The sequence below is a fragment of the Lupinus angustifolius genome, chromosome LG17 (assembly GCF_001865875.1).
Source record: "Lupinus angustifolius cultivar Tanjil chromosome LG17, LupAngTanjil_v1.0, whole genome shotgun sequence".
NCBI lineage: Eukaryota > Viridiplantae > Streptophyta > Magnoliopsida > Fabales > Fabaceae > Lupinus > Lupinus angustifolius.
Window position 1 is genome coordinate 1,688,261 of NC_032025.1, and position 17,982 is coordinate 1,706,242.

Consider the following 17,982-nt stretch of genomic DNA (forward strand, 5'->3'; position numbering starts at 1 on the left):
ATCGAGTTCCTTTAATTTTATGGATAGTGGATAGCAGTTTATTATGTTTCCCCATTGTACTTTCAACATAATTTCATTCATCAGGATGTGACATTGTGATAATCAAGGCTATATTATATGAAAATCACCCAAGAGTAATTCCCATAAGATCTGTTTTTTTTTTTGGATATATCAACCAACCGTGTTTTCGTTAGGCTGCAACTGCATCATACCAAGCCTTTACAACCGTTGCTGTATTAAAATGGGTGGGTTAAAACTTTAAAGTAACGCTTACGGGGAAAAAGAAAAAAAATATAAATAGTATAAATACATTTTTAACTTTTCAATATAAACTTTGTAGTTTAAATCTTTTCAGCCAAAAACTATGACATTAGATAACAACTCTTTCAAATAAGCTTAAATAGTAAATCAAAGGTGACAAGCTGTCTAGCAATATTTTTCCACTAGCCACTTATGCTAAAACAATTTTGAGTAAAACAGATACGAGATTTCTTCTTAGGACCGCATTAGTTTATGTTTCCTATATTCATTAATAATTAGAAGCACATTCTATTTCATTAATAATGACTAAAAGCACATTTTTGCATAAAACTAAATATTTATTATTTTAAGAGCAAAAAAATAGAATGAAAACATAGTAACATATTTATGCTCTTCAAAAAAAAAAATAAGAAGGTAAAATTTGTAATTACTAATGAAAACATATTGTTCCTAAAAAAACAGGTTTTTTTGCGTTCTGCAGAACACGAAAAAATATTTGTTGCTACAAAGGTGTTCACAACTTAACATACAGACGCCAATAAAAGTTGATAAACATACTAACAATTGCTGGAATTGTGTTGCTATTATTCTCTGCTGCACATACAGATGTTAACCGATGAAACTGGGAGTATCAGTTAACATTGATGATGAATGCTACAATTATCATAAAAAATCATGTAGGACACTTTATTGCAGTTTTTGTTGTTGGTCTTTTTCACTGGCACGATTTCTTCCACACAGAAACAATATGCCACGCCATTCACTACTTTTTAATACACACGAGCTTTAGGAGGGAATGATTCAACCTCATCATCCAGTGTATTCATGTGCACTGGCCTGTAATCTAACCGGACCTTCTCGTTTTCCCAAAATCTGCAAATTATTGCTCATAGGATTAGCTGACAGAAGAATTTTGGTGACACCAGTATTTTTCACTTCAAAAAGATCAATATAACAAATTCAGCTAACCAAAAATCGTTCTTTGATGGTAGCCAACTCTACCTAATAACTTAAGCTTACTAGAATAGTTGGTTTCTTAATATGTTATCAAAGCTACAAAATAAACAAGTGGTCAAAAAGTTCAATCCTTGTTAGCCATAGATACGACATGAGTATTAAAATGAGCCCATGCTATGGGGACACGTTCATGACTGCTGGCTGCTTCATCATTATAAAAGAGCTAAGAACTCTACTACCCTCGACGATCAATAGGGTTAAAATGATCAATTCCCAGGAGAAACTATGACCCAACTTCAACTCAACTACCATAGTGCCTAGTACTGTAAATACCAAATTAAAATTGATAAAAACTGTATATATTGAAACATGACTTACCCAACAGTGTGTTTCATCCAGTTCTCATCATCTCTTACCTGCAAAATGCAAAAGAATATATTCAACTACCACTATTCATATTAATGGAGTGAAATTTGCATGGAAGGGAAAAAATATACTAACCTTGAAGTCCTCACGGGCATGAGCACCTCTACTTTCTTTCCTGGCTTCAGCAGAGTGCATTGTGATGCAGGCATTTATTAAAAGATTTTCCAACTCAATAGTCTCAATCAAGTCAGAGTTCCTGTGAATATTTAGCCAGTAAACTTTTAAAGTGAACAAGCAGATTCCTTAAAATATTAGGAATATCCTGAACATTTGACAAAAAGAAGTTACCATATCAAAGTTCGGTCTTCAACCTTGACATCATGGAAACTCTCCCATGTTTTATCAATTAATTGACAACCTGCCATGCAGGAGGTGAAGTTCAGAGGAAAACAGTTCCAAAATAAGCAAGAGTAGGAGCACTTAGGGAAAAGAATGGGTTGCGGGGTAAAGTTTAATTGATGAGAAATAAATTACCTTCTTCTAATGTTTCTTGCGTACGGAACACAGCAGCATTGTTTTGCATTACTCTTTGCATATTCAACCGAATTTTAGAAGTTGGCAACGAACCATTTGAATTTCTCAATTTGTCCAACCATGCAATTGTTTTCTGACCAGCATCCTTCTCTAATGGTTTTTGTTTCTCCCCTGCAAAATGGATAATAGAAGTATTTTAATCACACTCATTTCAGTACATACAATCCATTCTAGTAGCTGGAAAAGAATCAATCATGCCTGGCCTATGAATTTCTGAAACTCTATTTGCACAAGCTCTACCAAAAACAACAATGTCCAGAAGTGAGTTAGCACCAAGCCTATTGGCACCATGGACTGATGCACATGCCGCTTCCCCAGCAGCCATCAATCCAGGAACTATTGCATCTGGATCATCACCTTTAATGGTAACAACCTACATAACAAAATGACAAATCAGACTTACATTTTACATTTTTTTCAATGAAAAACTAAATTAACTAGAAATATGCACAACTGTGCAAGATTGCAACTCTTGCACTTACTGCACAAGTGTCAGGATAAAACACTGACTAATTACTCTAAGAAAATAGCCAGGTATACCCAATTAAAGTGTGCAAGATATGACAGACTACATGGTGAACATATATTGGGGCAATCACTGCCAGATTTTGTGCTGCACCAAACTATATTAGTAGCTTTTCTGTCAAAGTTGGAATTTGATACTCACAAAAAACCCATTCATTTTCTTCAGTCTTTCTCAGTTTTACACCAAAAACATGCCTAGGTTTTGTCATAATGCTCTCTCCATTATGTAATAATATTAGATAATTAGTTTAAACCCAATCAAATCTATTCACCCAAATCTTCTCCTTTTGGAGTTGCACAAACAAAGGCCAGTAAGCATAGTCTGTTGTCAGAACAATCCCAAAAAATTAGTATTACTAGTTTTGTGTATGCTCTTGCTCAAAACTAATGTATGAGTAAAGCTGTTAGGTGTTCAAAAGAATGTCGTAAAATAAGCAGGGGGCACTAAATTATCAGTATTAAACAGCACTGAACAGTTTCTATATAAGAAATTGGGAGGGGATCCACTTACTCCAAGAGTAAGTTTTTTAAACTTGTTCCACATCTTAGCGACTTAGCCATCAATTCTAGGGAAATTCAATGGTTTGAATTAGTGAGAAAATCTAAACCATTAGATTTCCATAAAATTGATGGCTAAGATGTAGAGTAATAGCTAGTTTCCTTTGTTTTGTATATTACTTCTTTTCAATTAAAAACCTCGCCTCCAAACTGCTTGTTTTAACTTCCTACCTCTCCATGGTGATTTGTGGGAATACCACCCATGTTATAATGCACAGTTGGCAGAACAGGAATGGGTTCCTTTGTTACATCCACACCAGCAAAAATAGCAGCAGTTTCAGAGATACCAGGAAGTCTCTCCTTCAGCACATCTGGGGGTAAGTGATTCAAGTGGAGATAAATGTGATCTTTATGGGCTCCTGCAAATAACCTCTGGAATCAACACGAGCTTACTTGAAAAGAATGAATATAAAGAATTGCCAATTTAACATGAAGAACAAAATTTTCCAAAATCCAAATACCAATATAAGTAGAAGAAATAGAAAGGTATGGTTCTTATTGAGCTCGGATAAGTCACTCATTTAGGATTGAAAAGTAACATGTATCTCTTAAAAATCAAACCTGATACATCTCATTCCCACTTAAGAATGTAGAAACAATTACCTTCAATCTTGTAGCATTACGAATTCTTATACATTAATATATATTTTTTAACCAAGAGTTGGATATATCGAGATAAGCCAACATACCTACACCACGACCTTCACGAATCTCCATAGTCATTGATCTAGAAACTACATCTCTTGATGCGAGATCCTTTGCAGTGGGAGCATATCGTTCCATAAATCGCTCACCCTCACTATTCCTAAGAATTCCACCTTCACCACGAGAACCTAAAAGGTCCAAAAGAGAATGACAAACACAATATATTCCACCTTAATTAGACAAAGTGCAAGACAAGGCACAACCAAAGGCAACCCCAAGTTGCAAAATAAGAATTTAAACTACCAACCTTCTGTGATGAGGCAACCTGCTCCATATATACCTGTTGGGTGAAATTGCACAAACTCCAAATCCTAAAAAATTAATAGTATGTGAATAATACAACTTATACAACACACTGCATAGGAGATAATCTGATATTAAAAAACCTCAAGTGGGATCCCAGCACGTGCAGCCATGGCATTGCCATCTCCAGTGCATGTATGTGCCGAGGTAGCAGAAAAATATGCTCTCCCATAACCCTGAAGCAGAAAAGAAGGTTGATACTATCATGTCATATCCATAATATGGGTATTATAGTAAAACTTCAATGTCAACATCCAATACAAATCACATACCCCTGTGGCCAAAATTGTTGAAGCAGCTTGGAAACGATGTAATGTTCCATCCTCCATATTCAAGGCAATTACTCCTTGGCAAGTGCCTGCATATTCAATATGCACATTAATTAACATTATCATGAACACAACACAAACAATATTTTCTTTAAAAACAACCACCATATACATGTCTGGGCACAAACAAGAGACAACTGTTTACTGCGTCTACAGGTGATAGACCACAGGTGACCAAACTCTATACAAGAAAAAAGGGAGGAAGGAAGTTGAAGCAGCAAGAGGGTGTTAAGGCAACGAAGGTACATAGACAGCAATTGATAAATGAGAATAAAGGTAGGAGCTTCCCTAACATTACATTTCCATTTCACTTGGAAGCTATTTTCCACTTCATCACTTTCAATTTTATTTTATGAACTACATAAATGAGAATTTGAACAACTGACAAAACAAAAAAAAAGCAATTGATAAATAATTGACAGAACATGAAATTGTAGTTTAAAGCAATCTTTTTCCAGCAACATTGTGCGAGCAGTTTTTTAGTTATGACCTACTTATTAAACCCTTCCCTACGGATGCAGAGACCTTTTTAGATTAACTGATTCCAAATTCTATTAAGTAAGGTAAATCATTTTTCGCAACAACTTACCATCATTGTTCATTAAAAGATCCAATGCAAAATATTCCACAAAGAACTGGGTATTATGTTTCATGGCTTGGCCATATAGAGTGTGCAATAAAGCATGTCCAGTTCGATCAGCAGCACATGCACATCGGTAAGCCTGACCACCTGTACCATAGCAACAAAAGAAAGCTGATATCAAGACTTTTCTAGAAAGAAAAGGCTGACAATACTATTCCAAAATCAGTATTTACCCTTTCCATAGTTCAAGCTTTGCCCCCCAAATGCACGCTGATATATTTTTCCTTCCTCAGTTCGGGAAAATGGCAATCCATAATTCTCGAGCTCAATGACTGCTTTTGGTGCCTCCCTACACATATATTGGATGGCATCCTGATCTCCTATAGAACATACAGCTTGCTCTTTTAGGACCACAAAAAAAACAAGGGAAAAAGGATGCATATATCTAAGGAGCCTTTAAATTTTCAGCAGAAGTCAAAGGCTACAAATTTCCTTTTCATTCTCAGGTAAGCAACAACAGATCTTCTATATGGGAGGTAGACATATTTAAAGGTGAAATACGAAATGATATTCATAACGGTGAATTACTTTACTTATAATTTATAAAAAAAATGTAGGACATAACGAGAATAAAAATTTCTGAGATTGAGCAAGTTTATACCTAGCCAATCACTTCCCTTGACAGTGTCATACATGTGCCACCTCCAGTCATCCTCAGTCATATTTCCCAATGCAGCATTTATACCACCCTATACAGAATTTTATTCTCATGAATGAGCATTGACATTGTGTTCAGACAAAAAAAAACAATGTTTGACTTACGAATCCAAGTTAATATACTTTTGTTTATCATTCTATATTTTTTATTTCACAAACTAACTGTACAAGCGGACAAAACCACAAGGATATAAGATGATCTCAAAAGTTAAGCTTTTTTAAGCTATAAAAAAGTCACGTTGACAGAAAGCTGATTGAATCCTCATTCATCTTTGAGAATAAATATTCTACCTTCAAAAGTTTGAAGTGCCTTTTCATCCAAAATAATAATATTGATGATGATATCGATGATGAAACGTAAAACAGGATGAAATTATGCTGTAATGGTGTTAAGGTGACCCAAGAGACAGTACTTTGCACTAATTAAATGACCAAACCAACTACAAGAGACTAATGAAACATTTATAGCATAACTGACTTCTTCCAGATCAAAAAAAATCTGCTGAATACAATCATCCAAGAGATAAACAAAAACTCAAAGAAGTTAGTGGTGTCGTCATGATTTCATCTGGTCGGAGACATCACCAACAGCCCTTATTTATTCATACATGTAGTCCTATTGCTTAAAAAAAGGATTTGTTAAATTTATATTCTTGCTTTCTCTTTACTTGTTTATTTAAATTATATGTTATACGATGAAATATATGTTATGGAATGTTTATGTATATAATTTATAAAACATATGAAAAATGATTGCTTATCATGTTCCTTAGGATGAGTGACACAAAGGCCATCAATTTTATCCATTTCATCATCTCTGTGTAGGTTGCATGTTTGCAACAACAGGGACATTATTTTTTTCAATCAGAACGACCAGGTGTGTTGCGTTTATCCTTATCAGTAATATATCTGAAATATATATCTTTAGTCTTTAGTCTTTACCCTTGGCCATGGAGCTCCTTTGGATTTTTTTATCCACTTAACTCTTCCATATGGAATAATTTCTACATATGCATCCTATTTGTATTGAGATATAATAACCAAAAGGCCAGCACATTAAGTGTAAAGCAGAACAATAGTCATAACACAAATTTAATGGAGATATGTCTATATACATATGCATAAGAAACAAGGCAAAAAGGTGTTAGTGAAGAAATTATACTTGAGCTGCGACAGTGTGTGAACGAGTTGGGAAGAGCTTGGTAATGCAAGCAGTATTGAAACCATGTTCAGAAAGTCCAATAGCAGCTCTCAACCCAGCTCCACCAGCACCTACCACAACTGCATCATACTTATGATCCACCACCGTATACGACGACGTGCTTTCACCACTCTACACAACAGAAACAAAACAAAAAAACACGATTCGGTTTCTTTCAATAATAAACATAATCGGATAAGGAGCACGATAAATTATACATACTAGCAATCACAGAAATACAGTAGAACAAATATAATTAGGTCATGAGATAGAAAAATGAATGAAAAATGAAACGGAAAACCTAAGATAGGTGAATAAAAAGAGAGAAAATATCATACAGAGAAGAATCTAGAAATGATCGATCTAGGAGAGGATCTGTTAGAAGCAGGTGGAGCACCAAGTCTACGAGCCACGCACCGCCACATTTCTGCGCTCTGTTTTGGAATTCGCTAACACTCACTCTTTCTTTGCTTGAATGAATGATCTCTCTGTTGTTTATTTTTTCTCTATTTGTTTTTTGTTTGAGGAGTGGATGGTCTGAATAAATAGTAGGCTAATTCCAAGTCCAAACACGCGACGTATTCGCGGAAGTGTTTAGGGTTATATGCAGTCCACGAATACTCCAATTAACTGGTAATTGCTTCATTTATTCCATATCAGCATAATCAACATCATTTTTTAGGATTAGGATTCATCTCTGGAAGGAGGAGAAGTACATCAAAAATAAAAAAAAAATAAATAAATAATATAATATGATATTTTTATTTCTTGTAATATAATAATATAATATTTTTTCCTTGAAACTAAGTGTAAAATGATGAACTTTTCTCTCCAACACGAGTCCATTCCATTTTTTGGGGTCGCTAGTGATCATCAAACGCAAACTCTACAGGGCTATAAGCATTCCACGTTGCTTGCAAATTCAAGTGCAAAAAGAGGAGCTTCTTTCCTTTTTCCCTCGGATACACAATTTTGCTGCGCCACAACTTCCGTACTATGAAATATAAGGTGATTGAAGTGATGTGCAAATTTATGCTTACAAGAAATTGAGGAGTAGAAGTTAATTTTGGAATTTAATTTCGATATGCTGATGTCACAACATTAGATAAATTTAATTTTGATATGTTGATGACACAACATAGAGACTATACTAGATCCTGATACTAAATATCTTGTGTTTCACAAGTATAATTCATCGACAGTACACCTATTTCGTAAAGATAGTAAGGTGAGAGGATAAGTAATGAGAACATATATGTTGTCTCACTTTTTGTACTATTTCATGTATCATTAACTTTAATTGATTAAAAAATATTTACGTTAAAATTATAATTATTAAATATTTTTCTGACAAATCAATCTGACACATAGAATAGCATAGCATAAAGTTGTGGGACAATAAATGTGTTCATATTAAAAGTTTAGAATTTCTATCTCAATTATATACTCAGCCCAAGTATTTTGAGGCCTACTACATAAGGGCCTTTCAGAACCCAACTGTGACAATGTTTTAGTTTTTATACCTGATGATTAATCTCTAGTTGATGTATCATTAATAGCCCAGGGATTAAATCTAGATTTATTTTTGGATGAAAAAGTTGTCTTGTGGCATATTTATGTAAAGACTACATGCAGTAAAATATTAACAATGCATTACATAAATCTAATATTAATTAAAACTTAATCATAAATAATTATGATTAATGTATGTTGGTTCAAGTAGTACATGTTTGATTACCCTTAAGCAAGAACTCAGATTCGATTCTTGTGGATGGAAAAAATACTCGTTGGAAGAGTTAGCCCCACATACCTGTGGATGTTCCCGGCTCAGACAGGATTGCCTCTAGTGCGAGGATACATGTAGGAAACAAAAAAAATACAAAAATCTTTTTCTTTCAAATATGATTTGTAAGCATGGTAGCCTCTAAGGGTGTGCGTAGCACAGAATTTATATTCTTACATAAACAATTAATTTTATAATATATATATATATATATGATAAGTGTGTTATTATTAAAAAAAATTCAATTTGTTATGTTGCTAATTATTATTATGTTATACATAAATTAGTTCAATAATTTGTGAGTTGTAATGATCTTTATATTTTATATTATCATATATTTTTGTATAATTGAAATAAGAGTATGATCCAGAGTAAAAAAATATGAAATCGTAAGAATCCAAAAAAATATATTTGACTTAAATCCTTATAAGTAAAAATAATAGTAAATAAAGTATATCCTACATTATCATAATTTATGAGACATATTTTGTTTAAATTTTATTATAAAAATATTACATACTTAAATTAATTTATATACAATATACACATATTTTTATTTTATCATCACAACTTATTTTAAATCCTCAATTTTGTTTAGAAAAAAAACTAGAAACCTAAACTTTTTCTCATTATAAAATATTTTTTTTTGATAGATCTCTCAACAATAACATTTGAGTAATATTTATGCAAAATGGTGCAGTAATTCATACATTTTAGGTGGCAGAGGGTGAGGGTCTCTTTAGACTAATATGAATTATTTAACTATAAAAAGAAAGCATGAGTAATACGGCAACTTGTTAGAGATATATGTTCGTTCATAAATTATGACAAAAAGCATTGCTAGTTTTTTCTTCCTTAATTGATCCATCCCATCCTTCTTTAGGTTGGATATTCATGTAGTTTTATCTTCTGAACTTGACTTCACAGTAGTAGTTGTTGTTGTTATTGTCATCATTAGGAGTTATAAACTTATCTCGGTAACTAAAAAAACAGTTATGTTTTGGCTATTATCTAGTTGAATATGAGGCTTCACTACCCTCCTTTCTATATTCCTTTTTTCCCTTAAACTTTCCTATACACCAAAAACTACATACATACATATTATTAATTTAGAATTAAGAATCCACATTTTTATTTCCAGGGATAATAACTTCTCACACCACAATTATTCAAAGAGAAAACGAAGGCAAATCAATGCTAGCAATGAGAAGTAACATAACCCATATCTATTAGAAAGCGAAAGTCAACCTAACAAGGATACTAGGCAAATATAACCTGACAAGGAGGTTGTGATATGGCACTATATAAGGAGTAACCGCAAGATGTGTTTGTGCACCTTAATTATTATTTTGATTTTTGACTTGAACTTGATTTTTTAATTGTTTGAACCACATTCATTTTTCATGGAAGGTAATTGGATTTTCCCTAAGCACTTACCTTCTTACAGACTCAAACTTAAGATCTTTAATTAGAAACAACTCATGCCAATTTGATCTAAAGTGTTCAGTACTTGATAGTTAATTTTAATCACAGATACAAAAATATACTTTTTACTGGAAAAAACAAAAGAAAATGTCTTCAATTATTTATCTAACTGGGGGTTTATGGTACTGATGAATTATAGAGTATATATGAATAGCTGAATACTATACTAGTTTTTCTTCAATAAAAGAAACTCTAACAAGGAGTGGCTTAACTAATAACCCTAACAATACTAACATATATGAGCTAAAATAAACTCCTTTGATTAAATCCACAAAACAAGTGTTATAAAGTAGTAATTCAATTGAATATGATTCATGAATCCAGTTTGCATGTGAATAAATTAAATGTTAAGAATAAAGAAAAGAAAGAAGGAAAGGGAACAAAGTGATAGTGTCCGACATTCTGAATGCTGATGAATAAAAGAGTCTTGAGTGGGGACTGTGGGGTCTTCATGAATTCTTCTTTCGCTGTCAACTTAATTAATCCCATTACAGCAAAGGTCAAAATGTGCAACTTGTGCCTGCAACATTCATCATCATTCACCCATTCGGATCTCATTTTGGTTTGAATTTTGTGATTGTACTAAATTTCCAAGATTGGACGTGCGTGTTCAACCAAAACTCCGTGACAACAATTAACAAAAACTGCCTCCCAGATTGGAAACCTACCTTTCTTTGACTCTGCTATATTTTTACTCAAAAAAAACATGTAATTATTTGTTTATCAAGGGTATCTCAATAGTATAAGGGTACAAAACTAATTTTTTTTTCCGAAGTATATTACTTTCATTAATTGTTGGGAATCCTCATTAATTGATATGGAAGTAAGACCAATTAATCTTGGTAGATGAACCATTGAATAATTCAATAATGACTATTTCAATGTCTTGAAATTATTCTTTGAGTTTTGAGAATTATGAAAGTCTAACTTAGAAAGTTGGAGTAACACTTTTCAAAGTGTCTTGAAAAGTATGATAACAATTAATCATATTCACTATGTGGAGCTTTCCTCCGCTTCACTATATATATAGGGAACTTGTGAGGAAGAGATACAATAAGCAAGTGAGAAAAACAACATAGAGAGAAAGTGAGAAAATTTATATCCAAATAGTGTGAGATTTGTATTCCTAATGAGATACTAGAGAGTTTGTATTTCTATCTTTTTTGTGTGAGATTGGGTGTTATCCTCTTTATAATAAAGAGTCAAATATTGTAATCCTACTTTGTATAGTAGAGATATTTTTTGTATCACGTCTCGTGGTTGTTTCCTTTTCATATTGAGGAGGTTTTCCCACGTTAAAATTATTGGTGTTATTCTTCTACTCTTCTCTATTTTCTTTGTCCACTTGCCGCTTCCGCAAGTGCCCATTTTACATCACACAGAGGAAAGAATTTGGTTCTGAATTTCCAGATATTAATATTGTATAGTTCAAAGTATCGAATGGTTCTTTAATATTGTATGACACTTAAAGATCAGCAATAACTTACACATGAGTTAATTGCAAAATAAAGTTTAAACTTATAGTATGTCATGACAAATTTCCGAATTAGTGGTATATTTTGTCTTCACCTCTTCTTTTCCAAAATATATATACAATTAATTTAACTAAAACTACTATATAATTTGGAAGGAATATTACAATATAAATAATAATATGATATAAACAGGCTTGTATTCAAATGTGCATAATATTTTTCATATAGTCATAATTGTGTCTTTCAGGAGTGCGCATAAGTTACAGACACGGTGATGTTGGGGACAAAATGACATCGCTTAAAGAGTACTAAAGGAAAGCAATAGAATGTAATAAAGTATACATAAAAGATAATTAGATTATTATATGATATATCAGTGCTGAGATAATATAAATGAATAAATATTCACTCATCCTAGCCTTTCGGTAAAATATATTATATAATATATAAAACAAAAATGTACAATGTGGTGGGGTACAGGGTAGTAAAAATCTGGTAGAGCCTAGAGGGTGGTGGATAAAAGGGTAGTACGTGGTCCTAAAGCATGTCTTTGTACTTGAATGGTCTTTATTGGTCCTCCATTCGTACATGTGAGCTACGCCAGAAAGTCAAAAGACTTTAATTCAATTGGATTTTGTATGCAACAATGCAATGCTATTGGAAGATTACATTAGAGGAACATAAAAACTCTACATGTAGCTTAGGCTTTTTGATTAGATCTCCAGGCTCTATAGTTGGGGGTTTGTGTGACACATGGGTTGGAGTTATTACATTATGGGAAGGTGTATTATTTTTACTCAAAGCAAAGAGTGAGCTTTAACTTTGATGGGTAGGCCTTTGGGAAAATCGACAAAAGGGTAGGCAAAAGCTTCATCAGTATCAGTTAATTCCCAATGGTAATTAAGGATTAAATGGTGAATGAAAACAGCCATTTCAAGCTTTGCTAACTCTGATCCTGCACATAATCGTGGTCCTCCCCCAAACGGTAAGAAGTTATTGCTCACTGTGCTCATGCTTGGACAACTTCCACGACTACCATTGTTCTGCACCACCAATTTCAATATCAATATCTAGTTAACTATTAAATACAACACATAATAAGAATACCTTAAAACTTTGTAATGATGTGAACATTTCATTTGATTTATGGAAACTGTCTATTTCTAATGAATAATGATAATAATTTAAGATATATGTCATGAGAACGTGGCATTATCCAAGAACACAAAAGTGGCTGAGGATAAATATTTTAAGATTGTTGATTTATAGTGCTGGAGCGGGGTAAGGTAGTAGTCACAAATCACAATCACAATCACATTGTTATCCTCTTTTCCACTTGGCTAAATATACAATTAGATTAAATTAATAAAAAGGCAAAGAATAAATAAATGTGGGTGAAAGAGTTAGGACCAGGTTGAGAAAAAAGAAAAGCAGAAATGCACGTGGAAGTGAGAGGCCCACATCCACATGGGCATTAATGATCTGGAATCTGAGGCCCTGCCCACACGTTCACAAAAGGAGCCATGCTCATCATCATCGCATCCATTGGGACCTACATTCCTACTGTTAACAACATCCCCTTCCATCATCAGCATCTAAATCAATTTTATATATATCACACTTGCATACACACACAATGGATCCAAAGCTCCAAGGGTATATATAACAAATATTTTTGGAAAGTGTTTTTTTTAGTAAAAATATACTCCTATATATTAGTAATTTTAAAAATTGTTTTTGATAAGGGTCAACGGTCAACCCCTACACGCTACAGTTGCCGCTTCTAGATTCCATCCCTATATAGACACGTATCTTATTCATGTACCATCCTATTTTGAATATTTTGTTAACAATTCTATGATTAATTTTAGAGTGAATATTCACTTGCTTCTAAAAAATTTCTTGTCCCAAATTGATCCTGAAAAATAAAATAATACTAATATGCGAAAGTGAGCCAAAATAATTTGTCATACAAAATTTGCTAAAAATAATTAATTTGATTTATATTTAATATTTTTAGGACAATTTTGAGTCTCGAATTGGAGGACTCAATTCATTAATTTTGTAATAGTGTGGTAATGCTATCGCTAGTGGCTATCTGCTGTCACCACCAAGCAAATGATCCTTTTGGTCCCAACTATTACGAGGACCTCTTGATGAGTTCACCATCCCCTTATCACATTCCTATTTGTGAAACTTGACACTCTCCAAACGGCTTCGATAAAGATAGCCACTGTTGTTTTAGTTGCACGGTATGGACCCACTTGATCCTCTATTGCTGTTGTAGCACACATCCTTTGATCATTTGCCATTTTAGACAACGATTTCTTGCCCAGTAACAATCTCTTAACGAAAATCAAATTTAAATAACTTCATGTTGCAATTTGATGCGTATACGTTTTTTACCAGAAAAGTATGTTAAACAAGAGTGGTCAATAATTGAATAGAGATGTGAACTCTAATCATTCATTCAGCATTGTTTTTGGGTATATGGTATAAAATCATTCAATTGTCTTCATCCAAAGGCCTTAAACTTTAGGGATAGTTGATATTTGATATATGCATATATAAAGTGGTCAAGAGTTTAATCCTCATTTTGCTAAACAAATAAAAATTAAAACAGGAGTTCAATTTTTACCTGAAGACTAAATGGCTATTGCATGATGGGGTGAGTTAGATAAATGGGTTAGGTGTGTAAGCATACGTGACAACTTTAGAACCACGTGCACTAGTGAAGAAGTGTGCGTTTGGGATTAGCCATAGACTTAATCAACAAAAAAAGATCAAAGGATGAAGGATTTTGTTCCGTTTTTTGTCAAAGCCGTAGTACGGCGTGTGTCCCTTATATGTTGGGTCTGATTCTGAAGCGCCCAACGCTAAACCCTGTTGTGTTATGGAAAGGTAAGGTAACTCACGGAACTAAGACTCCAAATATATGCAACAATAACAAAATGTCGGGATGACAATGGGACGGGATCAGGTCGAGTTTTACCTTCCCCAACACCGAAACAGCAAACTTGAATTTCTCGGTATTGTAAAAAGATTTCATTCCCGATCCCGTCGAGTTTCTCTAACTACTTAAATATATAAATAGAAATGAAATTCGGATTGGATTCGAATCGGGAAGGTATCATTCTCACTACCCATACCACACCTCCAAGGAAAAGAGGTCAGTGAGGTAGTGATTGCACGTGGTGTTCCACCGCAGGGACCAATTGAAGTGCTTCGGGACCTATGATAATTATTCCTTTTCTCTTTTTGTAATATATATTTTTTGGTGGGAGACCCCAAGTCATATTGTATCCAACTAACACTAGTCAATCCAATAAAGTGTCTTTAATGGGGCAAAGTTTTTCAAAAATGATATTTTGAATCACAAAATTAAAATTAAAACTCCAAAGTTTTTACTTGAAAGAAAAGCAAGCATGGTATCTATGGTTATAAGTAGAACTAACCTGCCATCTCCATGGATTGAAGTGTTGAGGTTGGTCAAAAAGTGAAGGATCCAAATGCACGGCTGCAATCACTGGAAGGACTTTCCATCCACATGGAATATCATAACCTTTCAAACACAAACAACATTTTCAATACTTAAAAGTCCTTCGATTTTAGGCAACTTTCTCATTCCTATAACACCTAAATTAACCTTTTTCCTTTCCTGCTTTTTACCACAAAAGAAATTATTATCTTTATATTAAAAAATTATACCATACCTTTGTATCGAACATCTTTAATAGCCTTCCTATGAAGGAACCTCACAACATTTCCTAACCGAAGTGTCTCGTTCACAACCTTCACAAAGAAAGAGCAAATGATTTTATACAATCAATATTTAATACTTCTATCATCTAATTATTACTTTATATTAATATTATATTATTCTGCTTTTTAAGTGTCATCGAATCATATCATTCATGTTCTGATAATGCAGTTTTGCTGTAAACACTTTAAGGCTTTCATCATCGAATATAATATTGATCACTGCTAAATTAACTATCAAATAACGATTATTGTTTATTAATTAAAATTAAAAGGGCATTAAGAGCCCATAGTTTATTTAACATATGTGACTTACACAGTGAGTAAATTCCATTTTTTTATAGTCATCCCAAGTCAGTTCAACTTTCCCTGCTTGTTTCTTGGCTCTGGCGATTTCTCTGTGCTCTTCCTATCATTTTTTCCGCAAAAATCAAAACATAATTATTATTATCAGTAAAATTTGTGTGTCACAAGTTCCAGTAGGAAAATAAGTACATATTCTTCAGAAAAGTTAAGATAGATACAATATTGTACCCAACAGTTTCAGTAAAGTTACCTTTAACTGCTGCATAGCTTGTGGGCAACCAGGTAAGAAGTAAATAGCTAGAGCTATGGATACTGATGAAGTTTCATGGCCAGCAAAGAGCAAACTTAGAATCAAGTCAAGAATTTGCTCAGTTGAAAGACTTGAATGTTTCAAAACCCAGTTTAGAAGATCTTCCTCTTCCAAACTTTCATTTCCCTCTTGGATTCTTTTTACTCTTTCTTCCATTTTCCCCTCAATGAGTTTCAGTATTGTGCACCTAGACTGTAAAAAAAACATAAAGAAAATACATTAAAAATTGAATACTACTAATGAGGGTCTCTAAATTATTATTACCTTTAACGCCTTCCTGTATGCAGTTCCAGGTAAATTCAAAGGTACTGATACCACTCCCTTCATGAATGTAACATACTCTTTCCTTAGTTGCTCTGTCTCTAGATTCCCAGGATCCAAGTTCAAGATATGTTTTGCCACCAAATTAAAGGTGAACTGCAGATTAAAGCAAAACAAGCACCCCTTAATTAGTTTACTCCTTTATTTCACAGGTGTTTGGTGTGATATTGTACTGTTTTTATATATTAACAATATGAAAAGAAATTAAAGTTACCTTCTTAGCTTCATCTTGAGCTGAGAATGTAGAATTTTCTTTCCAAGACCTTAAAACCAAAAGGGTATGTTTCTCCACGTCTTTCATCATATGTGTTCTGAGCCTGGCATGGCTTAGAAAATTGAGTGATATGGTTCGCATGTCCCTGTGCATGTCACCAACCAAGACCAACATAGACCATTTTCCTAGTATTCCACCAATGCTTCTAGGATAGCTGCACTCAAACAATTTTCCTTCGTTTTGTAATATGAACCTATTCAACCCTGCATCTGCTGACACTATTGCTGGCTCTCCAAACAGTTTGGACTTGTAAATTTTACCATACCTGCACATATTGGGCATATTGAGTTTACTATATAGTTTTTCTTTATATAAGTGTGAGTTTTTTATAATTTTATCATACCTTGCTATGTGCTGGTCCATGAATTCTCCTATTGTAGTAGCTGAGTAAGGTTTCAAGTATCCAATGGTTTCTCCAATAAAGGGCCAGCCCATTTTGCCAGGGGGAAGGTTAAGCTTGGGTTTGGTTTGCTTTCTTTTGAAGAGAATGAAGATGAGAAGAAAAGCTAGAATGAAAGAAGAAAGAGAACATAAAGTTAAGTTTGAGACAGACATGGAGCTAGTCTGTGCCTGTCTAATCTTCCTATTTTATCTTCTGATTTTTTTTCTATTTCTCCTTCTCTGTGCTTTAAGCTACAAGAAAATGGAAGTGGTGTGTTTAGTTTCCTATAAGAAAAGAGAAGTAGTACTAGAAATGGTTTTGCATCTAGTGAAAAGGAGCTTCAATTTTGTGGCGTAATATAAAATCACCAAAGCAGGTGGTTTCAATGAAATAAGACCTATAGGGTGCTTTTATAAGCTTCTCTTCTTTCTTTAAGCCAAAACAGCGGAAAGTAGCAACAAAATTGGCTTTACACTTGGAAAATCATGCGCTTTACAAATCAATTTTAGTATATTATTACCTCCTTAATTCTTTCTTTCTCAGATGGTTCTACGTTGATATTATTATGAAAAGCAGGTTTTCATGTGAATATAGGGTGTGTTTGTTTGACATTTTTTTTCTTCATAAAATCTATTTTTTAAAATAAAAATCACTTATAAGCTATAAACATGCGTTTGGATAAAAATATTCAATAATAAGAATAAGACTTCCAATAAATATTTTTATTACTATATAATCAGAATTTATTTTAGTATGTTAAATAGATGTATCAATGAACATTCTTTATA

At 33.3% G+C, this 17,982-nt stretch overlaps 2 protein-coding genes across 3 annotated transcripts; both read right to left on the reverse strand.

Annotated features, from left to right (window-relative positions):
- LOC109331178 (succinate dehydrogenase [ubiquinone] flavoprotein subunit 1, mitochondrial) lies at window positions 744-7,730 on the reverse strand. The gene is made up of 16 exons (XM_019565525.1): window positions 7,438-7,730; window positions 7,061-7,231; window positions 5,843-5,930; window positions 5,415-5,561; window positions 5,188-5,328; window positions 4,542-4,627; window positions 4,353-4,445; window positions 4,214-4,277; window positions 3,951-4,094; window positions 3,433-3,620; window positions 2,377-2,551; window positions 2,119-2,289; window positions 1,933-2,002; window positions 1,720-1,840; window positions 1,597-1,634; window positions 744-1,134 (listed from the first exon to the last, which is right to left on the reverse strand). The coding sequence occupies exons 1-16, from the start codon at window positions 7,522-7,524 to the stop codon at window positions 1,032-1,034; spliced, it is 1,887 nt and encodes a 628-aa protein (XP_019421070.1). The 5' UTR covers window positions 7,525-7,730; the 3' UTR covers window positions 744-1,031.
- On the reverse strand, window positions 12,237-17,641 carry LOC109331920 (cytochrome P450 90B1). 2 transcript variants are annotated; one of them, XM_019566719.1, is made up of 9 exons: window positions 17,156-17,641; window positions 16,753-17,077; window positions 16,482-16,634; window positions 16,158-16,409; window positions 15,918-16,010; window positions 15,556-15,634; window positions 15,298-15,404; window positions 12,612-12,885; window positions 12,237-12,578 (listed from the first exon to the last, which is right to left on the reverse strand). In XM_019566719.1, the coding sequence occupies exons 1-8, from the start codon at window positions 17,365-17,367 to the stop codon at window positions 12,640-12,642; spliced, it is 1,467 nt and encodes a 488-aa protein (XP_019422264.1). In that variant the 5' UTR covers window positions 17,368-17,641; the 3' UTR covers window positions 12,237-12,578; window positions 12,612-12,639. The 2 variants fall into 2 exon arrangements, with proteins under 2 accessions (XP_019422264.1, XP_019422263.1); XM_019566718.1 differs by having other exon boundaries at window positions 12,237-12,885.

Coding starts and splice junctions, on each gene's coding strand:
- LOC109331178 (XM_019565525.1), bottom strand. CDS start 7,524: ATGTGGCGGTGCGTGGCTCGTAGACTTGGTGCTCCACCTGCTTCTAAC. Junction 5,931..7,060: donor CACACACTGTCGCAGCTCAA/GTATAATTTCTT, acceptor AATTCTGTATAG/GGTGGTATAAATGCTGCATT. Junction 2,290..2,376: donor TTCAGAAATTCATAGGCCAG/GCATGATTGATT, acceptor TCCATTTTGCAG/GGGAGAAACAAAAACCATTA.
- LOC109331920 (XM_019566719.1), bottom strand. CDS start 17,367: ATGTCTGTCTCAAACTTAACTTTATGTTCTCTTTCTTCTTTCATTCTA. Junction 16,635..16,752: donor CTCAAGATGAAGCTAAGAAG/GTAACTTTAATT, acceptor TTTAATCTGCAG/TTCACCTTTAATTTGGTGGC. Junction 12,886..15,297: donor TCAATCCATGGAGATGGCAG/GTTAGTTCTACT, acceptor TTGGTGGTGCAG/AACAATGGTAGTCGTGGAAG.